General features: G+C 36.6%; 1 protein-coding gene across 1 annotated transcript in view; it reads right to left on the bottom strand.

The window, feature by feature from the left end:
- Nucleotides 1-27,158, bottom strand: part of THSD7B (thrombospondin type 1 domain containing 7B) — a gene marked incomplete at both ends in the record, with an annotated part of 715,794 nt that overhangs the window by 184,164 nt on the left and 504,472 nt on the right. Inside the window, one exon of the mRNA XM_080799662.1 lies at nucleotides 897-1,075. Within this exon, the coding sequence (XP_080655788.1) occupies nucleotides 897-1,075 (179 nt within the window). The remainder of the gene's footprint in view (nucleotides 1-896; nucleotides 1,076-27,158) is intronic.

Here is a 27,158-nt window from a genome sequence, read left to right as displayed (position 1 = left end):
TGAAGCCTGTGCATGCAGCTATTCTGTTAAAATAGCTGCATGATTACAAAGGAACTATATATACATATAGGACACCTTTCACAACTTTAAGAATAAAGAATTTTCAACAATCATCAACATGTGCTCCACCTATTCAATTGATTAAAAAATACATCTGTCCTAATCTGATAACCACTATATAATCATGGGAGAAATTTGAGGTCTTTATTAAAACTCTTAACTAATTCTTAGACTGGTACATGGGTAAAGCCAACTAACATACTCTAATCAATTTTGCCTAGGATGGCAATTTTACTAGACATCTATATGGAAGGGTATACTCCAAATTCTATTTATGAAAATAGCTTTGACTTTTAGGGTAACAGGTAGAGAAATAGCTTAGAAAAGACATGAAAAAACTGGAAACTTTAGTGAGATTGAGAAGAAAAAAACAGATGAAGAGTTTGGTGAAGGAAAAGAGTATCCCATTTTTGGAGTACAAGGATGAAACCACTAACTACTTACTGCCATAAAGTATTTGACATTCTCCCAACATCAGTATTTATATATTTTTTAGTATTTATATTTACACACACACACACACACACACACGCAAATCACTTTTATAATATGAATAATCAAGTTATACTTCAAGACCATACAAAACCAGGTGGATTATTTCTCATACACATTATCATTGCCAATAACACCAACTTGGTCTCTGCATTACCTAGGAGTGGACAAGGCCTCCATTACTAACTCTGTTATATTACTTTATGTCCTCCTAACCCCTCTTTTGAACTTGTGATAACTGTTTATGAGTTACTTATAGCAAGAGAATGACTTCCATTTCCAAAAGAAATAATCAAGTGAGTTTTTTAGGTTTTTTTTTGTTGTTGTCGCTTCATGTACTTTACCTGATTCTTGAGATCCAGTCTGGGACATGGGCGACCTCCATTGTAAGGTTTTTCTTTTAGCCATTTGGACCGAATTCGCACTCCAATCCCACAAGATGAGCTGCAAGACCCCCAACTAGACCAGTCGCTTAACTTGCAATCAAATGGGCATGGGATGACACACTCTTCTTGAATATAACCTGAAAGAAAAAGATTTACGTGAAGGGAGGAAAATCTAGTCAAAATGTATGGATCAAATTTACCTCTTTATAGAAAGTAAAGAGTCACAGCTCAGATTGTTCAACAGTATCGCTGCAATGGCTTCAGTGATTTTCTATTCAAATAAACAGACAAAGGTTTTAAGAAATAGGTAATATAGTCACATCTGCATTCCAAATTTGTGCCATCTTATCACTTTATAGCCAATTCTGGGAGGGAAGAGCAAAGAAAATGCAGTTACTCCTATTTTCTGTTAGGAAGAAATAAATTATCGCAGGGCTAATGATGGCACCATTTCCCTCACTGAGCCTTATGTTCTATAATTCCCACAACTCACCATCTGGGATCAGGGTGCACAAGAGAATGCACCTTTTTTAGTATCTGTGATCTGCAAAGTTTTCACTAAAGGAGCTCTTGATTCTTACTTCCAGGTAGTATGGCTTGGAGTTGGGAGGAGGAGAGACAGTGGACCACAAATTAGGAGAAGCAGGATATTATACCAACTACAGGAACAGTGAAAAGTTCCATGATGATATTGACTGGAATCAAGAGACATGGGTGGAAATGCACAGGTAGATGCTCTAGTTATCTGGACTTATTCCTGTCCCAGCCCACTTCTTGCTATAGTCTTTCTCTGGATGATCCCATTATTTAACTATCACCTCCACTGACCATTACCAAATATTTATTTCCAAATCTAACCTTACTGACTTTTCTAAGACCTACTGATCCACTCTAATTGGATGCCTGATTATCTCCAAATTCAACATATCTAAAAGTGAGGACATCCATTTCCTTAAAAAAAAAAAAAAGAAAGAAAGAAAGAAAGAAAAGAAAAGAAAAGAAAAAGCTAATTCTCTTGTATCATTCATCTTAACTAAGTGCAACATATCTGATCCCTGTACCCTGGTGTCCATGCCTGTATACTTTTATCCCTTTGAGTTTGGGCAGAACCTTTGACTATAATAGAATTCCATTCCCATGATTAGGTTATAATGTATAGTAAAAAGTGAGGAACTTCACCAATATAATAATATGTCAAATTAGTTAATTTTGAGATGATCAAAAAGGAGATTGAGAGTTTGGCCCAATATGGTGGCATAAGAAGACCCTGAACTCACGACCTCTGTGGACATACCAAATCTACATGCAGTTATACAGCAATTCCTCCCAGAGGACTGTGAGCTAACTAAACAACTTCTGCACAACAAAAAAGAGACCATGTAGAGAATGGCAAGACAACTGTGACACAGTAACTAAAGAAACCGCCACGCCTAGTGCTGTGAAGTACAGTGAGAAAGGATATTACTGAGGGACCTTGAATGGGTTTGTCTATCCAGGACACAGAAACAAACAAGCAAACAAACAAGGTTTAAAAAGCACTAGAATGAAAAGAAAATAGCCTTAGAACCCTGTCAAGTAGAAAGCTGCTAGGACTCTCTCCAGGTTGGAGAGGCTGGCTAGGATAACAGTGATATTCCCCTTCCATCCTCCAGATAGGAGCAGGGTCCAGGCATCCTAGCCAGACTACCACCTCAGCAACCCCTGGGCCCCTAGCTTGCACCAGCCCCAGATGCCCTCAGGGCACAAAAAAAGCCGTAGGTTAAAAGAGTAACTAGAACATAAAGGATCCAGCCTCAGATCTCTGCCATACAATTGGAAGGCTGCTGGAAATCCCTCCAGGTTGGAGGGCCTGGCAAGTGCCACAGTTTATTTACTCCTTCCATCTTGATAATGTGGACAAAAATGGGATCCAGGCACCATAGCTGGCCTATTGCCTCAAGTGAGCCTCTTGCCCCTAACCAACACTAGCCTCAGCTGTCTCATCAAGGAGGCCCCAGGGCAGCCCATACTGGGACACACCTGGTCAGTACTCACTATAGCTTCAGTCATCTTTCCAAGGTAGTGTAAGCACAAAGCACCCCAGAACACTCCAGGTCTGTACCACTTAGGCACTATAAACTTGGCAGGGGGAGCCCTACCTGGAGTGCTTTGGGAACACCTGGGCCACTTCCACCTCAGCTCCAGCCATTGTGCCAGGATGCCTTGGGTGTGAAGTACCCTGGGACACACAGCCCATGCCCATATAGGTTCCAGTCACCCCAGCAGGGTGCCCCCTCTGTGCAGAGTGCCCTGAGACACCCAAGCTTACATCTACTTCAGTTCAGCTGTGCTGCCAGGACAGTCCCAGCCTGGAGGGTCCCAGGATCCTCAGCCCACCACAGCCACAGCTCCAGCAGTGAAAGTCACCAGATATACCTCTAGTTTAGGTGAAGTAGCTGTTCTGCCGAATTCATATAAAAAAGTCAAGCAAAATGGGGAGACAGAAGACTATGTTCCAAATGGAAAAACAAGGCAAAACCTCAGGAAATGAACTAAGTGATGTGGAAATGTGCAATATGCTTGATAAAGAATTGAAAGTAATGGTCATAAAGATGCTCACCAGACTAAAGAAAAGAGTGAATGAACTCAGGGAGAACTTCAAAGAAGAAACAGAAAACATAAAAAAATAACAGAGTTGAAGAATATAATAACTGATATGAAACATACACTGATGGGATCAAAAGAATGAATCAGTGGTCTGGAAGACTGGGTAATGGAAAGTGACCAAAATGAATAGCAAAAAGACACAGGGAAAAAAATGAGAAGAGGTTAAGGGATCTTTTAGACAGTATCATGTAAACAAATGTATGTATTATATGGAATCCCAGAAGGAGAAAAAAAGAATAAAAGGGGCAGGAAACTTATTTGAAGAAATAGTAACCAAAAAATTTTCCTAACCTGAGGCAAAAGAGATATCCAGTTTCAGGTAGTACTAAAAGCCTCAAATAAAAAGAATCCAAGGAGGTCTACACCATGACACCCAAGAAAAAAAGTGGCAAAGATTAAAAATAAAGAGAATTTTAAAAGCAGCAAGAGGGGAGCAACTATTATGCACAAGGGAATCCCCATAAGACTATCAGCTGACTTTTTTTTTTTTAAAGGAACTTGGCAGGCCAAAAATGAGTGGCAAGATACAGTCAAAGCACTAAAAGGAAAACAAACAAAACAAAACCTATAACTAAGAATACTCTATCCAACAAGATCATCATTCAAAATTAAAGGAGAGATAGTGTTTCCCAAACAAAAAGTCAAAAGAGCTCATCACCACTAAAGTTACCTGAAAAGAAATAGTAAAAGGAGTTTTAAGTGGAAAACAAAAGGTCATAAAGAGTAAAAAAAATGAAAGAAAAGGGGACTCAAAATAAAAAGATGTAAAATATGACAATATATACATGAACTATAGAGCAGAAAGTAAAAATGTTCTTTAAGAATATGTTGAAGCTTAAGTGACCACCAACTTAATATAGACTGCTATATATTTAGGATGTTATATATGAATGTCATGATAACCACAAACCAAAAACCTGTACTAGATACACAAAAAAAATAAAGAGGAAAAAAGCCAAACATAAGACTATAAAAAGTCATCAATCACAAAAGAAAGGAACAGAGAAGTCGATGAACAACCAGAAAACAATGGCAATAAGTACCTATCAATAATTACGAGCTAAATGCTGTAATCAAAAAATGTAAGTTAACTGAAGGGATGAAAACCAAGCCTCAACTGTAAGTTACCCGTAAGAGACTCACTAAAGACACATATAAACAAAAAGTTAAAGATAAAGATATAAAGTAAAAGATATTCCATGCAAATTGAAGAGAAAAAAAAAAAGCTGAATAGCAGTACTTATATGAGACAAAGATTTTAAAACAAAGACTGTATCAAAAGACAACAAGAGTACTACACAATGATAAAGGGATCAATCCAGTAAAAAGATAATGATTGTACATATCTATGTATCCAAAATTTGAGCACACACATATAAAAAGTGAATATTTGAAGACATAAAAGGAGATACTGACAGTAATACAATAGTAGTAAGGGACTTTATCATCCCACTTATATCAGTGGATAGATAATCCATGTAGAAAAAAAAAATCAATAAAGCAGCAGTGACTTTGAATGACACATTAGGCCAGATGGACTTAAGATGTACACAGAAAATTCCACCCCAAAACAACACAATACACATTCTTTTCAAGGGCCCATGGAACATTCTCCAGAACAGATGCGTGAGGTCACAAAGCAAGTCCCAAAAAATTTAGGAAGATTGAAATCTTATCAAGTATCTATCTTTTCCAACCCCAACAGTATGAAACTAGAAATCAATTATAAGAAAAGGACTGGAAAAAGGTACAAACACATGGAAGCTAAATAAAATGTTACTCAACAACCAGTGAGTCAATGGAGAAATCCAAAAAAAAGGGAGAAGTTTAAAACCTGAGACAAATGAGAATAAAAATGTAACAGTCCCAAAGCTTTTGGACATAATGAAAGGTATTCTAACAGGGAAATTTGTAGTGATACAGGTGTACCTCAAGAAACTAACAAACAAGGAAACAAACAAAACCAAATGATCTAATCTTTGTCTAAAGGAACCAGAAAAAGAAGAACAAAGTCAATCTAAAGTTAGAAGGAAGGAAATAATAAGAGCAGAAGCAAATGAAATAGAGACAAAAAGAAAAATAGAAAAGATAAGTGAAACCCAGGAGTTAGTTCTTTGAAAAGCAAAACTGATGAACTTTCGCCATATTACAAAGAAAAAAAATAAAAAAGACCCCCGAATAAATAAAATCAGAAATGAAAGGAGGAAGTGACAACTGATACCACAAATACACAAAGGATCATTAGATTATAGGCCAACAATCTGGACAACTAGAAGTAATGGATAAAGCTTAGAAACATATAACCTTCAAAAAGCAAATCAGGAAGAAACTGAAAAATCTAAACAAACTAAAAAAATCTAAACAAAACTAAATCAGTCATCAAAAAAATTAAAAAAAAAAAACCACTATGAGACAAAAGTTTAGAATCAGATGTATTCATAGGTAAATTTTACCAAACATTTAAAGAAGAGTTAATACATACTCCCCAAATTAATAAAAAAAAAAAAAAAGAGGAAGATTGAAAATACATTCTGTGAGCACAGCATTATCCTGATACCAAAACCAAAGGCACTATTTAAAAAAAAAAAGAAACTACAGGCCAATATCCCAATAAATGTGGATATAAGAATCCTCAACAAAATATTAAGAAATTAAATTTAATAATACATTAGAAAGATCATTCACCATCAGCTAGTGGTATTTATTCTGGAGATGCAATGATGGTTCAATATCCACAAATTATTCAATGTGATACACCACATCAACAAAACATAAGATAAAAATGATAAGGTCATCTGAATATATACAGAAAAAGCCTTTGGCAAAATTCAACATCCATTCATGATAAAAACTCGCAACAAAGTGGTTTTTTATGGAACATACTTCATCATAATTAAGGCCATATAGGACAAAGCCAGAACGTACATCATACACAACAGTGAAAAACGGCTTATCTGTAATGTCAGGAAAAAAGACAAGAATGTCCATTCTTGCTAGCTTGATTTAACATGGTACTAGAAATCCTAGTCATAGCAGTCAGACAAAATAGGCACCCAAATTGCTAAGAAAATATGAAACCTTCACTATTTGCAGATGACATGACATTATACATATAAAACCCTAAAAAAGGCAGCAAAAAACTCTTCAAATAAATGAATTCAGTAAAGTTGTAGGGGATGAAATGTATAGAAATCTGTTGTGTTTCTTACATTAACAGCAAAGTAGCAGAAAGAGAAATTAATAATCCCATTTACAATTGTACCAAAAAGCACAAAATACCTAGGAATTAACTGAACCAACAAGGTGGAATACTTATACTCTGAAAACTATAATGATGAAAGAAATTGAATATGATACAGACTGGAAGATATACTATGCTCATGGACTAGAAGAACCAATGTTGTTAAAGTGTCTATACTACCTCAAGCAATGGACAGATTTAATGCGATGCCTATCAAAACACCAACAGCATTTTTCATAAAACATAATACTAAAATTTGTATGGAACCACAAAGAACTAGCCAAATAGCCAAAAGCACTCTTAAGGATAGAACAAAACTGGAAGTATCACAATCCCAGATTTCAAGATTTATTACAAAGCTGTAATCATCAAAACATGGTACCAGCACAAAAAGACACAGATCACTAGAATACAGAGCAGAAAAATAAAGCAATTGCTTTTTTTGGTCAATTAATCTATGACAAAGCAAAAATATACAATGAAGAAAAGACAGTCTCTTCAACAAATAGTTTGAGGAAAACTGGACAGCTACATGCAAAAGAATGAAACTAGACCACTTTCTTACACCACACACAAAAATAAATTCAAAACAGATTGAAGACCTAAATGAGAGACCAGAAACCATAAAACCCCTAGAAGAAAACATAGGCAGTAGTCTCTTAGACATCGACCTTAGCTACATTTTTCTAGATAGGTCTCCTCAAGCAAGGGAAACAAAAAGATTTTGCAAAGCAGAGGAAACAAAGCAAAAATGCAACCTACTGGATGGGAGAAGATATATGCAAATGTTAAGTGTGATAAGGGGTAATATCCAAATATCCAAATAATATCCAAAATATGTAAAGAGCTACAACTCATCACAAGAAAAAAAAAAATCCAATAAAACATGGGCAGAAGGGAGCGCCTGGGTGGCTCAGTGGGTTAAAGCCTCTGCCTTCAGCTCAGGTCATGGTCCCAGGGTCCTGGGATGGAGCCCCACATCGGGCTCTCTGCTCAGCAGGGAGCCCGTTTCCTCCTCTCTCTGCCTGCCTCTCTGCCTACTTGTGATCTGTCTGTCAAATAAATAAAACAAATAATCTTTAAAAAAAAAACAAAAAACAAACAAACAAAAAAAAACATGGGCAGAAGACTTGAATTGACATTTTTCCAAAGAAGACACATAGATGGCCAACAGACACATGAAAAGATGCTTAATATCACTGATCATCAGAAATGAAAATGAAAACCACAATGAGGTATCATCTTACACCTGTAAGAATAGCTAGTATCAAAAAGACAAGAAATAATAAGTGTTGATGAGGATGTGGAGAAAACGAAACCCTCTCACACTGCTGGTGGGAATGTAAACTGGTGCAATCATTGTGGAAAACAGTATGGTGTTTCCTCAAAAAATTAAAAATAGAAATATCATATGATCCAGTAATCCCACTACTGGATAGTTGCCCAAAGAAAAGAAAAACACTAACTTTTTTTTTTTAAAGATCTTATTTATTTGACAGACAGAAATCACAAATAGGCAGAGAGGCAGGCAGAGAGAAGGGGAAGCAGGCTCCCTACTGAGCAGAGAGCCCGCTGTGGGGCTTGATCCCAGGACCCTGAGACCATGATGTGAGTCCAAGGCAAAGGTTTAACCCACTGAGTCAGTCTGGTGTCCCCAAAAACACTAACTTGAAAAGACATATGCACCTTTATGTTTATAGCAGCATTGTTTATAATAGTTAAAATATGAAAGCAACCCAAGTGCCCTCAACCAATTAAGTAGATAAATGTGTGTGTATGTGTGTGTGTGTGTGTATGGAATATTAGTCATAAGAAAGAATGAAATCTTAACATTTGTGACAACATGGATAAACTCAGAGGATATTATTCTAAGTGAAATAAGTCATACAGATAAAGATAAATACCTCATGACATAACTTGTATGTGGAATATAAAAACCAAACAAAAAACAACAAAAAGGCAGAAACAGACCCATAAAAAACAGAACAAACCAAAGCTGCCATAGGGGAGGGTGGTGAGAGGATGGGCAAAATGGGTGAAAGGGCATGGGATGTATAGGCTTGTAGTTTATAGGATGTGTAAGTCAGGGGAGGAACACTACAGGGAGCAAACAGGGGATGCAGTCAATGTATTTTAGTAGTGTTGTATGGTGATAGATGATAGCTATACTTGTGAGCATAACATGACATACGTAGGTGTTGAACCCATGTTGCAAATGTGAAAATAATGTAACATTGTGTGTTAAATATATTTCAGTAATAATTAGAAAGGGCAGAGTGTCCACGACAGAATATTAGGTGCCAAACAAATAGCTACCACAACAACGAAAAAGGAGGGAGGAGTTTACCTGGGGGTGGGCATGACTTAATCAGGTGAAAACTTTTAAAAGAATGCCTAGTACATTTCTATGGAGGAAGAGCTCTCCCGGTGGCCAAAAAGATGCAAAGAGCCATGGGTAAAATGCCTGTGGAGTGGCCACATTTCTGGAGACTGCAAGCACTTTCTAGGAACTGTCAATCAGTAAGGAGGCAGGGATCTCAGCCCCATAGTGCATGGACATGAATTCTGCCAAGAATTCCAAAGGAGCTGGGAAGAGGAGCTTTCCCAAGCCACGCCTCTGCTGAGACCTTAGCCTTGGCTGGCATCTTAACTGTAGCCTGTTGAGACTCCCTAGCAGAGAATCTAGGAAAGCCATTCCTATACTCATGACCCACGGAAATGGAGGCAATAAATGTTTTGAGCTGCTGAGTCTGTACTAATTTATGCAGCAATTGAAAATTACCATATTATTGCCAATACAAATCTGTTATCTTAAACCTTTCTCCAGCATTTTATACATATATTATTAGGTATAATAATTCCAACTGTTGAAACATCACAAATAATGCCTTTTGCTCTATAATTCTTTTGTCAGTTCCTGGTTCAAGATCTTCCCTTTTGTTATTGGCCAGTCACTCCAAAGAAAAAGTTTCTTTTCTAAAATATGCAATAACTTATGCTATTCCACTTTTAAAACCTTTGCTGATTCTTCATTTCCTTGAAGATAAGTTGCCAACCACTTGGCAAAAACTGTAGGATTCCTTACCAGAGGCTCTAAGGAAAGGTTTTCAACCCTGGCTGTAAAATATATTCTCATCGCCCAATGACCAGAATGTCAAAGAATGGGACCTAGAGGAATACTCAGGAGAGTCTAATATGCAGTCAAGGTTGAGGGCCACCTCTCCAACTTGTTTTCCTCCTGATCTTCCCTCTCCTGAATCTTGAAATTTGTCCACATAGGCTAATCCATTTTCTCTGGTAATCTCCATGCTTTCCCTCGTGCAAAAACTTTCTCCAACCAGTTTAGCCTTCCTTGTTCATTACATGAGCCACTCTCTGGCTAACAGAGTCAACCACCTGGCACCTTCACTCTTCTGCCATTCCAGTCTGGCAAAACATCAGACCTAGTTTGGTCCAACCGTTTTCCTACTCCGCTTAACCCTGGACTACCTCAGCAGAGATGAAGATAATACTAACTCCCTGCTTGTGACATTGCCATGTGCGGTCTCCATCTTCAACAACTACGGGATTCTCTGACTTTCCTCCCAGTCCCATTCCATATTCTCAAACTTTAAAGACCTCATTCCTTCTTTCTCATAGAAAAAACAGAACTCCTTCAATCTCCTGTGAATATGTCTGTATGCATTTTCATGTTTTTCTTCTCTTTTCATATCATAATGGAAAAGGCATCCAGTTTCCTATATAGGGTACATTTAAAGAAAAGATTTTATTCATTTGAGAGAGAGATACAGAGAGAAAGGGGGAGAGAGAGAGAATGAGCAGGGGGAGAAGCAGACCAAGAAACAGGCTCCCCACTGAGCCAGGAGCCTGACGTGGAGCTTGTTCCTAGGACCCCAGGATCAGGACCTGAACCACCCAGGTGCCCCTATAGGTCACATTTTTACCACTTAAGTTCTCTACAAGCTCTTTCAGGACCTCAGTTCCTTGATTGTATTTCCCTTCTCCTTCCCTGTATACGTGTGTCTGTGTGTTTGCATATATATGTTATATGCACTATATACATATTTTAAGTTATATATATGTTATATTAATATGTATATGTACACACTATATATATATATATAAGTTCCATTTCTTGATTAATATTAGAATGACTTTACATTTCTGAATAATAATCACTGACTAGGGAGATTACACTAAACATCTAAGAGTCATCAGGAAGGATCCTTGTAGGGTTGAGAAAAATCACTCCATTTGATGTCATTAAAAGACTAATTTTCTACTGTTTAACATAATTATAATTCTACAGTCCTCTCTAAGGAGTCTTGAGTATTAGTATTAGCTACATAACAAATGCTAATGTAAGATTAAATACATACCACAAGCATTGCTTAATTTTATAGAGAAACTGAGCCACAAAATGATTCCATTTGCTACTGAACAAAAAATGAGGACTAGTAATTAAGTGGAATTAATTCTCAGGGCATTCAAGCTTTAAATATAAAATTCTAGGAGACTTCATATAAATAACTTTTAAATATTTGAGTCCCCATATAGATCCTATTTTAAAGCAGATCTTGATTTAGATGCCCTTTTAATTCAATGAAATTTTAAAATTTTCACCAATGCTTGCATATTGAAGGATTTTAGAGAGCCTCTAGCAACATTTTTTTTCCCCTTTCACCACAAGACATAAAACCAGAGGACCCCTATGAAAATCAAGGTCATAAATTCAATGAGTATAAAATAATTTTGAAATTCAACAGGATTAAGCAACAGTGACATTTATTTTTCAGGAAACTTATTTTCATGCTAGAGTATACCCCAAAGGAAAGCCCATAGTGAGAACCATTAATAATTGCATATTCTTATACCTATCTCGTTAACTGAAAGGATTAGTTTTACTCACATACTTAATACTTGACAATTTTTGGCAACAGAATATGATCAAATGTGACTATATACAAGGTAAACCTGCCATATAAGAATTCTAATTCTTGACTACGTAAACTTCACTAATGTTTTAAAAACTCATTTACATAAAATATACCACAGAATAGCTTCACTGGCAACATTCATAAATCTAAATCCAATTGCTATGAAAGAAGCAGTTTTTCTGCCAAAAATATTTTATACTACAAATTATATGCAGAATACAGTGCTTGGACCATCATTTACTTGGCCCAGGGATGCTTCATGTTCCATTTTAGTTATCCATATGCATATGAAGTAGGTATGAAGTAGTCATTAGAGAATTATCAATAGAGCATGTACCTACATTGTGATTTGATCAAGTATAAGACATTACACATAGTAGGTGCTCAAAAATTATCTGTTCATATTATAAAGATGAATTGAATAGGACCCATTAATAGTATCTTTTAACTATGTTATAACTAAAGGAAGTTATTTAATGACCTACACCCAATGGGACTGAAGCCCAGAAACCTGGAGTGACTTTTCAATCTATATTACTAATCCCAAATTTTGCTCTTTAGGTAAATACAATGGACCTGGGTGATAATACAGCTCTCTGAATCAGGTAGTCTCATTGATAAAATACTTCCCAGGATGCTACCTATGTATTCCCCCCCCATCCCCGCCATTATTCAAGTCCTAATGCATCTCCACCCCCCATAAGATCTTGTTATGGAGGATATGAAATATTGATGATATTAAGCCTGAAGAAATAACCTAGATCAATTACTCATATTTTTCTACTGTGTAAAATAACAGCAAACATCCGAACTAGACAGTGCATGTTTTATTTACTGACACTGCTAAAATAATGAGAATATAGTCCCAACAATAAGACAGGGAAAAGGGGCACCTGGGTGGCTCAGTGGGTTAAAGTCTCTGCCTCCGGCTCAGGTCATGATCCCAGGATCCTAGGATCGAGCCCTGCATCGGGCTCTCTGCTCAGCGGGGAGCCTGCTTCCCTTCTCTCTCTCTGCCTGCCTCTCTGCCTGCTTGTGATCTCTGCCAAATAAAGAAAATAATAAAAATCTTTTTAAAAATTTTTAAAAATAAGACAGGGAAAAGATAAAACACTGACCATCTCTTCCTCAGTTCCAAGTGAGGATCTGGGAATACCTTGTAAATTAAAATGAGATGTCTTAATTTCTTAACCTTTAAAGATTTACTGTTTTAATCTATATATTTTAGTGCTACTATTTATCTCATAATACACCATACTGAAATGTATCTAATGATATAAATCAAAGTAGTTTAAAGTATGTTTAGGGGAGGGGGACAGAAACATGATGGCAAATATTTTGACAATGTTGCAAGAACAACAACTTGACAAAGTAGATCAATACATTATCATTGCTCCCAAGGGAAGAACGGACTATATTAAACATTTATTTAAAATCTCAATCCAGGGGCGCCTGGGGGGCTGCAGTTGGTTAAACTTCCAACTCTTGGTTTCGGCTCAGGTCCTGACCTCATGGTTATGAGTTCAAACCCCATGTCGGGTTCCATACTGAGTCTATTTTAGACACTCTCTCCCACTCTCTCTGTTCCTCTGTTCCTCTGTCCCTCCCACATATGAGCAAGCTCTCTTACTCTCTCAAAAGAAATAGATCTTTAAAAAAAAAAAATGGAATCTCAATCTATTAGTGTGTGGAAATTTAGATCAAACTCAGTAGGACTGCCAGCTTGCTTTGGGGAATTTCTATTTTGATCTAGTACTGCTCCAGAATAGCAGCTACATTGCTTTCAAAGATGGTGCCAGTTTTGTTTAGGTCTTTGTGGCGTCTGAAATAGTAAAGTTGGAAAGCTTCAGAAATACCATTACCTTTTTAACAAGACTGATTTTTTGAAAGTATTCTCTAGTATCTTTCCTGCATATGACCTTTTAGGCCATCAGAAAGCCTTTCTAATGTTAAACCTTATAAAATGATGATTATGGTATTGTAAATAACAAAGTATCTTCTTTGGACTGACAGCCTGATCAGATACCCAAAACACAACTGATTTAGAAGTTACACAATATTCAAACAATCATGTTGACAAAAGAATTTTCCTAGACTCTTTAAATCTCAAATATTTCGGGATGTGTAGGTAGCTCAGTTGGTTAAGCATCTGCTTTCAGCTCAGGTTATGATCCCAGAGTCCTGGGATCAAATCCGGCATTGGGCTCCTTGCTCAGCAGGGAACCTTGCTTCTCCCTCTGCCTGCTGCCTCCCCTGCTTGTGCTCTCTCTCTCTGACAAATAAAATCTTAAAAATAAACTCAAATATTTCATAGAATTATTATTACATTTTATTACACCTCCCAGAAAAAAAATCATTTAAATATCAACTAATTTCTTTAATAACAAATATAACTTATTGGTGTCTTTTTAGATGTAGATGGGCTATTCAAAGTCATGGAGGCCAATAGCTTATTTTATAAACTGGTCAGAAATAGAAAGGGAGCTCTAACCCAGACTTGACTGAGTTACTCAGCTTACTGGCAAGAAAAAAAAAAAAAAAATCATTATACACAGCCCCAGAATGTTCTCTTTAGTGCTAGAGTAATAAAGTAGAAAATCAACTCTGCCCTTAAAGAAGTTCATATTTTGGAAGACAACAGTCTTATAAATGAGAAAAAAAATGGTATATGATTAACTACTTAAATTATGTGATACAAATAATATACACAAATTTTAACATAATAGGAGCTATAACAAATGCACATCCTAGCTTTACTTTTTAATTTATGTGAAAATACTGGCATAATTTGTGGTAAACACAGGTTTTTGACTTATTGCTTGAGATGGTTCAGCTGCTAAAACTAAATATATCAGTGTTAATTTAATCAATCAACCAAATCATATAAAGAACTGATCTTTTAAATTGAATTGTCCGGGCAATTTAATCAAGATGGTATTTCTAGTTGTTCATATATACCAAGTTTCACATTAATGACCTTGTGCCAAGGACCTCCGGGCAGACGAAAGAGAGGTTTCTCTCTTAGAAGACACCAAGCATATTAGGGACAAATGAAACATTAGACACAGAACAATCTGAACCGTTCAATTAGGACAGTGTGTACTAAAGCACTTTCTATCAATACTGCAAATAAATGCTGTTAAATTTAGTGACTGAATGCTTTAACCACATAATAAACTTGACATTTGAAACACTACAAAGGTATACAGACTGTTGACAAACCAGTATTACTAAGTAATTCTTAGAATGGTGGCTGCAAGAGACCACAAGAGACATTTCCTTGCCCTGAAAAATCTTGACTTGCATCACACCAGAAATTCTCTGCCTTACATTTCCTTAAAAAAAAAAAAAAAAAAAAAAAAAAAAAAAAATCCTGAAAGCTAATTTGAGGGCATATCTTGTATTCATCAGTGCTATTGCCCAAATATATTAGGTTGTGTTCCCTGATCCTTGAAGTTAGGTGTGATTTGCTTTAGCCAATGAAATGTGAGAAGTGAAACATGACACTTCTAGGTTGAAGCCTTAGGAACCAAAGTGTACTTTGTGTACTCTTTCCTTCCTGTATGCCACAGGGACCAAAAATGTTAGATAGTGGCAGCTCCATAGCTAGGACTCTGGGGTAAAGCAAAGCCCCTAGCCAACCAAAGACAGATATGGATACTAAGTGATCTTTATGGCTTTCAACCACTGTGATCTTGAAATATCAGTTGCATTTGTAATTGTACAATAATCTCTCATCTTGATGGATCTACCTTGAAATAACAAAGTGTATCTTTCAGAAGATAAAGAGTCAAGTCCCATGAACAAGTATTTAGAACATTTTGAAAACCTATATATAATGTCCTGAGAAAATAAAATTAAACCATATCAGCAGTTAGCCCACTTTGAAAGGCAACAGCATCAAATGAGAATATGACCTTGAAAAAGTTGAGCCTATGGATAAGTAATTCAGGAAAATTTATAATTTATTATTTTTTAAAAAGGACTAGCAATATGGATTATAAATCAAGGTCTAACCTTATGTGATCTGGAATAAAATATTAAATCCTAATAGTTCAGCCTCCTCATATGAAAATAAAAATGCAACAATACTTGCCCTTTTTAACTCCCTTTTACACTGGAAGGTCAAAAAACAAGCAAGCTGTTGTGGAAAAAATTAACATACGACATAAATGACATGGTAATATTTTACCACCACTACAAGTAGTATAGCAATGTAAAAATGTTTTTGCATTGTCCTGTTTTTGGTGCTAGTGATTGATGGAGAATATAATTCTGTAAAGATGTTTTAGTAAAAAAATTACAGCATGGTAATTTTCAAATTTGGGTGCCACTTCTCATTTCAAATCATTTCCATATAAATTAAAAGCTAGGCTAACATTGACAAAATGAGAAATTCTGTACTGCATCAGTAAATCAGTTGTTTGAGTCCATCTCTGTCTTTCCAACTCTGCCACCAGCCAAGGCCAGACACTCATTGTCTCTCACCTGGACTACTATAATGGCCCCTTAACTGATTCCATGTTTCTAATATCTTCTCATCCATTCATGTCTGCTCAGCCCCCTTATTTATGTCCCAAAGCATGTTTAACGTCCTAAATATATCATGGTTTAACTTTAAATAACCTCTACAGCATGGCAAAACTTTGATAAAAAAGCATTCCAGGCAGGAGTGATACCACAAATTAAACTGAGAAGATGCAAATGGACCTAAAATGTTCACAAGTCAATGGAGAAATCTCTGTATGAGAATGTGAGGTTGGGAAGAAGTATAATATTGGCTACATCACGTGGAGCTATACTGGAAGGTCATGACGGAGGACTTAAAAGTTGATTAAGAATTGTGGTATTAATTCAGGTGTGCTATTAAAGAAAAGACATCACAAGAACAGGGTACCTTTTTAAGAAGTGATTTGAAAATTCAGAACTTAAGTGACAAATGGCTAGGACTTAGGTTAAGAGATCATTAAGTATAATAGATATAGATTACATTTACTTATATATGTTGTTAGAGAATAATATAAGGAAGTACGACTATTACTTATAATTTACTAGCTCTGACATGTACACATGGCTAATATATAGTCTAAATGGAAATGATTATCTTCCAAATGACCACTGAACCAGTTCTTTAAATAGCAGCTTCATTTCTCAACTGTTAAGACAGGTTTAATATAACAAACTCCAACCATCAGCAATGGCCAGTTTATGAGATAGATGCTTCTAAATATCCCATGGGATTCAGAGCTTAGAAGTGTCCTTTTTGGCTTTATCTTGTAGGTCCCTAAAGGAAGCTCTGACCTAAATCCAGACATATTATTAGACCAGCATATTGCCTTTGTCTCTTTTATTTATGTATCTATTTTGAAACTAAGAGTTCAATATTGGGGGATTTTATATGAAAATAAAGATTTCCAGCTTCTCTTGCAAATGGGGAGGATCTGGGAATATCTGGATCCTCATTCCAACGTGGGATTAATTGGTTGAAACCAAATAGCAGGGCCTCTTCAGGTAAAATATGCCTTACCATTTCTCTACAGTCCCTTGGATTTCCCCTCAACTAAGGCAAAGCTTAACTCACAATTCCAATATGGAAACAGATGAAGGGAAGCTGCTTGCATTGTAGGGAAAAGTAGAAGATGAAGCAGCCCATGAATCACCCTACTCATTACATGAAGGCATCTAGACTCTAGCTAGAAACCCCTGCCTTGGGAGAGACCCATGCAAGAAAGAGTCCCTAGAGTGTCAAGTTTCTTTAGGGGATTTGAGTTCTACTACCATCAGGACTTTGTATATTACTCACACCAGTACTTAACCGTAATTCTTAAAAGTGTCAGCAAGAACAGCATGAACACCTAAAATGAGATGGAAGATGTCTCCATTCAGAGCCTCCCTTCTCTAGTCTCTGTGGCACGGAACAAAGCTCGTAAGTGACAAAATTCAGAGATGAAACTGCTTTTTATTCGTTGGAATTTTGGGCCATCCAATGATTTGTGTTCACAAACAACAAAACATGTTATTATAAATTCTAAATTATGGAGTACATGATGAGGAAAATTCACCTCCAAAAGTTTGCTTTTGCCAAAGAACTGCATGTTTCACTGAGCTAACACAGAAATCGATGCACTGGAATGAATTCAAAGTACGTTAACTTCTTGCAAGTTACTGTAAAAAACTTTGAAATATCGCCAAGGTGTAAAATTAAGTAGGACTCCCTGCCTTGATTTATACTGTAAGCTGGTAATGGTGAATTTGTTTCACTTACCAACAAATTTGTTTCCTAATGGATTATGTATCACCTAATCCAGAGATTTAGGCTTTTCTTATCTCCTATAGACAAAGAGCCATCTTATGATTTTATTTAATAATATACCAGCTAAAGGAAAAAAAGTTGTGGGGTGAAGAGATATTTTGGTTTTCCTCCAATAAAACTGAAATAGTCAACAATCTTCTAGTTATACTTATGGTGTCAAGGAACTGTGGATAATGCCAATTCATGAAAAAAAAGAGGGCCTTTGAAGCCAGGAAGAAGCCTGAAGAGTAGCCTGAAATACGCCTCTGAAGAGAAAACAAAGGAATAAAGAGGGAGAGTTTATTAGTTTTCCAGGAATGTCGTAACACTTGGCTTGTGGCAGCATGCCTCCAATTCCTGCCTTCTCTTCGCATGGTCATCTTCCTTGCGTATCGCTGTGTCTCACAACTCCCTCTCCTTTTTCTTATAAGGACACCAATCACTGGATTTAGAATCCTCAATAAATTCAAGATGATCTCATCTCGATTTTCTTAATTTCATCCGCAAAGACACTATTTCCAAATAAGTTCACATTCACAAAAAGGAAGCTAAGACTTAAACATGTCTTTTGGGGGACATAACCCACTGGAGTGAGGAATAAAAACAATGATAAAGAAGACATAAAACACAGGGATGAGAATCTGGCCTTTGAGATCAAACCAAGCTAGGCCTACATTCCACTTTAACATGAACTTCAATCTTACCATCCATAACATAAATTGGCGAACTATGGCTTGCTGGTCAAATCCAGTCTCTGCCTGTCTTATAAATACAATTTGCTGGAACAGAGCCATACCCATTTAAGTGCTGCCTACAGTGGTTTTTGCACTGCAAGAGCAGAGGTAACTAGTTGCAACAGAAACAGTATATTATACAAAGTCTGAATATTTGCTATCTGGACCCAATGTGGGAGGCCGCGCAGTAGCTTGAGAGAGAACCAAACCAGCCCCTGACTCACGCCTCCTTGAAACCTAAGGGTTAAAGCAATCCTGTGGTTAATAAGTTGAGGTGCTTGAGAATGGGCCTGTGCCATGGGTCTCACGCTCTCCTGCGCGACCACCCTCTGGGGCTTATCTGGAACAGGACGTGCAGGCCTAAAGCTGTGAATCAGTAACTTGACTTGCTGTCCCTGCAGGGGCCATAAACTGCACCTGATGCCCTTTTGGCCCTTCTCTGTCTACTTATCTATAGGGAACTCATCTTTAAGCAGCCCTCTTGGCGTCAGGATGTTTGCACATGAGCCTTAAGAAACCTAAGGGGAACCTGTGGAAACTATTCTAAGAATGCAGTGGATCACTGCTTCCTTGTGATTGTCTCTGTACGATACTTATACCAGAGCACTCTTCTGAATAAACTGGCATTGCTCGGACGTCATCCACCTTGCCCCTCCTGTCCCCATCTCTTTGCGTCTCATCTTCATTTCACCATCCTCTTACCCTCTCGACCCTGGTCGTGTTGTCGTGCCGGCCGCGACAACCTTTATAAAAAGAGGTTTACAAATTCTGGTTTTTAAGATGGGATTGACAGTACTCACTGCATACAAGAATAAAATGAGAACTCTTAAGTAGTGTTGATGACACAAGCAAGTACTCTGAGTTACTTGTCTCTATGAGAGGCAAAGTATCAGGCACATAATAGTATGGGCTTGCAAAGGAGAAAGACTGGAGTTCAACATCAAGCAGGTCACTTCTTACTAGTGGTATTAATTTGTGCCTGTCACTGACCATTTTCAAGCCTTGATTTTTCTCATCTGCAAAATGGAGTTAATTATTACATCAACTTCAAAGAGTTGTTCTGTAGATAAGAGGATCTGAGACAAGGAGTTAGCTATTGCTATTACTTATCATTCTCCAACAAAGAAGGTATAACATCATCTTAAGTGTATGCAATGGGTATGGGAAGCAGGAAGACAGTCTAGCTTGGGAAATCCTTGACAAAGATTCAACATCTTGAGTCTTCAAGAATGATACGTTCTCTGCAAAGCCAAAACCTCTGGGGCATGCAGAAATGGGTAGAGTGCTTGAGTGAATTTTGACACCATGCACAGAACAGGTAATGATGAGTTTTGGTATTTGTCAAGGATAATTACATGCTAATTAAAGTAGCCATATTAAAACACTGAACAGAACTTGAAGGCACATAAAGATGGGGATGAAGTTACAGACTAAAAACACAATGAACTCATTATTAATGCCAGCAATCACATTCCTCCTCTTTCTATACTAAAGTCCAAGCTCCTTGATATAACTTATGGAACTTCCCTAATCTGTTGTTTTCATGTCTCTCCATTAGCATTTAAGTTACATGAGATTCTGTAACTTCACAATGCTCACCATGTGGTAGTAACTTGGTGAAGTGAAGATCTAATTCAGGAAGCACTTAACACAGCTTCCTTTATTTTTACTTCAAGCAGTACATATTCAGCTTAGCTTTATAGGTAAGTCTTTACAATCATTATCAGTTTAGGAAGGAAGCAGAGGCTATCGCTGTGTATATTTGGAGTATAGCTCTGTTTCGGTGAATTATTTCATCTAAAGTTAGTGAAGTACAGTCATCCTTCCAATGTCCTCAAAGATGATTCAGAGACAGATAAAATCCTCAAAAATTCTTACCTAAGAGAACTGAAGTAGTACCAACCAAGGTATTTTAAGGCATTAAATTCTTGTTTTTTGTTTGTTGGAAATGATTGTGGGAAACCAATCCATACTGGGATTTATGCAAAAATCAGACACAATATACAGACCATGGAGGTAAAAATTACTCTCTGGCTTTGATTCTGCATATGAGACTCAAAAGCTCAATGCTGTAAATAGTATGATTCTAAATGTAGAGATATGGAAAATAGAAAGCAAAAAGAGGAAAGAATTTGAGAAAGAAAATATTCTCACCATTCAAAGGCTACCAACTATTGATTTTTGGTATAATTTTCATTCTTTGGTTAATGTTCTTAATTTGGGGGGGGGTAAATAGTACTTATTTTATCTCACTAGCTACCTAATATTCATTTTGTAGCACAAAGTACCATGATAGAACTATTTAGAACAACCTTACTTATTTGGCCAAAACTGGAATGAAGAGTGGATAATTACTAATATTGGAAAGAAATATAAAATGTTACATATGTGTAAAAGATGTAATATTATGCAGTGTCCTCAAAGGAAAAACAAATCTATAAAAGGAAGAATGGAGGCAGTTAATATACTAAGAGATACACTCTGGAATCAAACTGCATGGATGAGAAAACAAGCTCTCACATTACTGGTTGGGCAATCTTATACAACCTCTCTATTCCTTAATTCCCATATCTAATATAGTAATAAATAATTGATAATGTTGATATAAAAATAAACTGAGCTAATAGAGCATTTAAAGCCAAGTATACTCTACTGTAAATGCTAAGTATTAGCCATATTTATCAGAAAAAAAAACTGGAATACAACTACCCTATGATCTAGAAATCCCACTACTGAAAAAATATGCAAAGGAAATTAAATCAGTATTTTGGAGAGATATCTACACCCCCATGTTCATTAGAACACTTCACAATAGTTCAGATGTGAAAACATATATATTGATGCATAAAGAAAACATGCCATTTATATTTAATGGAATTGGACTCTGTCTTTTTTTTTTTTTTTTTTTTTTTTTTTTTTTTTTTTTTTTAGATTTTATTCATTTGTCAGAGACAGTGCGCACAGGCAGACAGAGAGGCAGGCAGAGTCAGAGGGAGAAGCAGGCTCCCTGCTGAGCAAGGAGCCCGATGTGGGACTCGATCCCAGGACCCTGGGATCATGCCCTGAGCCGAAGGCAGCTGCTTAACCAACTGAGCCACCCAGGCATCCCAGGACTCTGTCTTAAGAAGGAAGGAAATCCTGCCATTTACTAGAACATGAGTGAACTTGGAGGCTGTTGTGCTAAGTGAAACAAGCCAGGCACTGAAAGACAGTACTACATAATTTCACTTATATATAGGATCTAAAATAGTTGAACTCAGAAGCACAGTAGAGTGGTGGTTACCAGAAGTTGGGAGATGAAGTGGGCAAACACTGGTCAAAGGTAGAAAGTTCTAGTTGTACAAGATGAACAAGTTATGGAAATCTAATGTACAGTATGGTGGCCATAGTGAACAGTACTGTATCATATACTTTAGTTTTGCTAAGAGGGTAGATTCTAATTGTTCCCACCACACTTAAAAAAATGATAACTATGTGAGGTAATGAATTTGTTAACCAGCTTGATTGGGGTGACAATTTCCCAATGTACACATATGTCAAAACATCAAATTATACAACTTAAATATACACAACTTTAAAATGAGATGGATGTATATTATAAAGGTAAATGAAAACACACACTAAATAATTATATATATATATACTTTAGGAATGCATATACTTTAGGATAAACACATGCAGGGTGGATTAGAAGGTTATAAATTAAATATGAGGGAAGCTAATAAGATTGGGGATAGAGAGTGAAAGGGGGATTTATGAAACTGAATTAAGAATCAAATATGTGCATGGACTGAGGATGAGAGCATGAAACTCCATCAGATTCTCTCTCCAAATATTTTAAATATGAGACAGAAAGACAGTGGAAGAGATAGGGGAGAAATGTCTAGGCTGTCAGCCAACATTCAAGAGACCAAAAGACCCAGGCACATGGCAGGGAGCAGTAAGTAGAGGCCAGATCCAGGAGTCAGGTGTGATTCCTCCGGAGGCAGAGGAAGTTCTCTTTGCCTCCTTCACTCCCCTTGTATCTAACAATGGACGCCAGTGTTTGGGGCTACCTAAGTTTGTCCTAATTCTTTGAAATTAAAAAGAGTCCGATAAAATTAAAATTAAAAAAAAAAAAAAGAGTCCGATAATCTATCAGTTTGAGTGGATATTCAAAAGAGAAAATTTCCTGAGGACACACATGATAAAGCACTTTAGTTCAACTTGAGACATTAAACACAAGGAGACAAAAAATCATAAAGACCTTCAAGACACACGTTATTTTTCCCCTGTCCAAAGCCCTATAGTGGACATTGGGTGGGGCAGCAATGGGAAAAAACAGTATATTTGAAATTTCTATGCATGACGATCCATGGTTCCACCTCTCTGTATCACATGGAGAATCTGAAAAGATTTAAAATACTTGAATTCCCTCCAGTGTGATACAGTATCAAGAGTGGGCTCTGTGGGCCCTGAGATTTTACTCCATATAAACAGAGGTTATGAAATAACATAGGCAAAGCCCCCAGGCGGAGTGCCTAACACATAGCATTTACTTGAAAAGCTAGTATCTTACTTTTCACCTTTCCTAGGCATGGCTCCAATATCCAGGAAAAACTGTTAAAACTTATTGATTGCTTCTTTCACTGATGACGTCAGCGGGAAGGAATATAGCTGATGAGAAATATGGAATGCTGTGCCTGGGACTTACTAGTCTTAGATATGAGAATAAGGGATGTGGGAAGAAACACGGTAAGAATCAGGAACACTTGAAAACTGGGTCAGGAATGGATGGAGACACTGGCAAGAGTACAATACAAACTTGAAAGTGGAGAACTCAGTTTTAGACAGTTTGGGAGCTGAGCACAACAATTAAAAATGTTAAAATAATTGAGAATATTTGAAGTCAGGAGAAAAATCACTAATTGTAGGTCTGGAATATAAACATTGGCATAGATTTAGGTGGCAAGGTAGGTGATAAGGGTGATGCTGAGAACAGGAAGAAGTTATCTTGGACAGAATGCTGTCATTGTTTTTATTTGGGATGATGAGAAGATGAGAGAAGAATCATCTACCTTATGCTTAAACCTCCTCACTGACTAGAAACCATCCTACAACAGTCAGCTGAACAGCTGTAAAATTGGAAAGATCTTTTTAAAATCTAAATGGAGCTCCCTCTACTAACTGGTTCCAAATTAACTTTATTCAATTAAAAAATCTAAAATATTGTCTATATAAGAATATTTCAACAAATCTGGAAAATTATATATATATATACACACACACACACACATACACACATACATACATACACATTTTCAGTATAATAGATATAATTCAATATAATATCCTCCACATTTATGAATTTATAAACATTTTATTTTCCAGGCTGAATGCTGAGGGGAAAATGCTTGGTCCTTTTTGCTCAACACTTTGATTAACAACTTCGATAAAGACACAGATGGCATGCTTATCAAATTTTGGGATGATATAAAGCTGAGAGTTATAGCTAATATGTTGGATGTCAGAATCAAGATTCAGAGTGCTTAACAAGCTGGAGTAATGAGCTACAGCTAAGAATAGGAGAAAGAAGATAGGAAAAAGCACAGTTCTGCATTATGGTACCCAAAAGGCAACTGAACATACATACTCAGAATAGGGGAATAAAAAACTTTATAGTGGCTCCTAAAAAACAAGACTTTCTGATTTGGTTACAAACTGAAAATTCATCAGTAGTCACTACACAAATTAAGCATTTCATTTATTTTAATGTAAACTTCATCTACTGGGAAGTATTTAAGATGATTAACAAAACATGCACAAAAATACTATTTAAATGGCCCAAAGAAAATGGATAAATACAATATAATTTTGAGGATATTGTACTCCTACTCATTCAAGAAACACTGAGCATCTGTTTTGGCTGAAACACTCTTCTTTGCCTATTAAACATCTACTCATCCTTTACTTTTTAGATCTTATTTTCTTCCTTAGAGTGGCCTTGTCTGATACCCATTTTAAATGATGTCCCCTCTTATTCTGTCCCCTGATCAATTTTGTCCCAGCACTTAGGATGATTTGAAATTGTATTTCCTGTGCATATATTTTCTTAATATATGTCAATAATTAGACTACAAGGCCCATGAAAGCAAGGATCACCTAAGTTTTGTCTAACACTACATAACCAAGGTGTAGCATAGTGCTGGATGCAAACTAGGTGTTCAATAAATAGGTCCTACATTAATGAATTAATGAGCTAAGAACTAGATACTAATAATTTGGAAGGGGAGCAAAACCTGTAAAGAGATAAAATCTAATATAACTCATGTTTTACATGGAAGTATGACTGTATTTCTGTAAGAATACAGAACAGCTCTATCAAAATTGGGGAAAATGCTCTTTGAAGAAATGGACTTGAGTGAAGGTTCAAAAGATGAATGGAAGTTCACCATAAAGAGAAACACCTTGAAAAGACAAGACTGAGGAAGGAACATAACAGGCAAAGGAAAGAGTCACTCAAGGGCAGAAGGTACGTGGGGAGCAGTGAGAGGAAGTCCAGTATGGTTGCAGCAGATGGTACATGTAATGTGTGGTTGAAAGTGACGCTGGCACACCGTGTTCCTTTTACCATCATTTAAGAGCTTACTGCCAAATAGAAACATATTGGAGAAAAATGAGCACAATAATCAAGAGCTAGATGTTGCATATGAGATAGAGTATAAAACACTATATTTAGCCTTGAAAATAAAATGCTTATAAATTTATAAATGTAGGGAGCACACACACACACACACACACACACACACTATATCTATACCTATATCTTTATCTATATATAGCATATATATTCAGATTTTTTAAATACTCTTATATAAACAATATTTTAGATTTTTTTTTAAAGATTTTATTTATTTGATAGACAGAGATCACAAGCAGGCAGAGAGGCAGGCAGAGAGGAGGAAGCAGGCTCCCTGCTGAGCAGAGAGCCCGATGCAGGGCTCAATCCCAGGACCCTGAGATCATGACCTGAGCCAAAGGCAGAGGCTTTAACCCACTAAGCCACACAGGCACCCCAATATTTTAGATTTTTTAATTGAATAAAGTTAATTTGGCACCAATGAGCAGAGGGAGCTCTATTTAGATTTTAAAAAGATCTTTCCAATTTTACAGCTGTTCAGCTGACTGTTATAGATTTAAACAGAAGGTGAAGACTCCTCTCTCACCATCCCAAATAAGAAAGATGTCTTAAGCATTCTGTCCAAGATAACCTCTTCCTGTTCTCAACATCACCCTCATCACCTACCTTGCCACGTAATTCTATGCCAATATTTATATCCCAGACCCACAATTAGTGATTTTTCTCCTGACTTCAAATATTCTCAATTATTTTAACATCTTTAATTGTTGTGCTCAGCTCCCAAACTGTATGAAATGGAGTTCTCCACTTTCCACTCTCAAGTTTGTATCATACCCTTGCCAGTGTCTCCAACCATCCCTGACCCAGTTTTCAAAAGTATTGCTGATTCCACTGTTTCTCCACTTCTCACCACTATTGCTCCCTCTGACTCTCAGGCACTTTCTTCCCTGTGCTCCCCCATGGCATCTGCCTTTTTTCATTCTCACAGGGGCTACTACAACTCTCTTCCAACTGGTTTCTCTACCTTTAATTTTTCTTTTTTCTAATCCACAATTTCCAACTTGAAGCCAGAATGATCTTTCCAAAATAAATTTGGAATCCTATCACAACCCTGGTTAACAACCGTATTTCTAAAGCAGCAACGTCTTGACAGTTTGAGATTTGCAGAACCAGTGGGAGAGTTAAAGGTAGAGTCAGAACAAGGTCTCTTGGTTTCACTTCTCCTCAAGGAATTTTACATATAGGGCAACTATTGGGAACATCTATTATTGATGAGTGTTTCCTAAGCAAACATTATGGGTATATAAACCCCTGGAATGAAACAGTTGAGAACTACTGTCCTAAAGCTGTTCTACAGGTCTAGTAATTGTTTAGTAGGTCAAAATTAGAAAATAAAAAGAAATAAACAATATAGGATCTGGATAGAAGTGGATCCCCTATATCCTGAAACAAAAAGAAAATCCCCAAACAAAAAAATGAATGGAAATACTAATTCCATATATTGTTTTTCAAGAAAATAATCAAAAGCCCCATTTTTTTTCTTATAACATTTCAGCATTCTATTTTGCCAAGTAATTTTCCAGATTGTTGTATCATTCATATAAATTCCCTTGTGTAGATACTGGACACTATACACATGAAGAAATAAAGAACATAACCCTAGGTGAATGTTTGAGACGTTTCCAATTATTTTTAATTTGCACATCTTTAAAAGAAGTTTAAATTCAAAAATTTAACAGCCTTAACATACT

This window comes from Martes martes (assembly GCF_963455335.1).
Source record: "Martes martes genome assembly, chromosome: 3".
Lineage (NCBI taxonomy): Eukaryota > Metazoa > Chordata > Mammalia > Carnivora > Mustelidae > Martes > Martes martes.
This window is presented reverse-complemented; position numbering and strand designations above follow the sequence as displayed.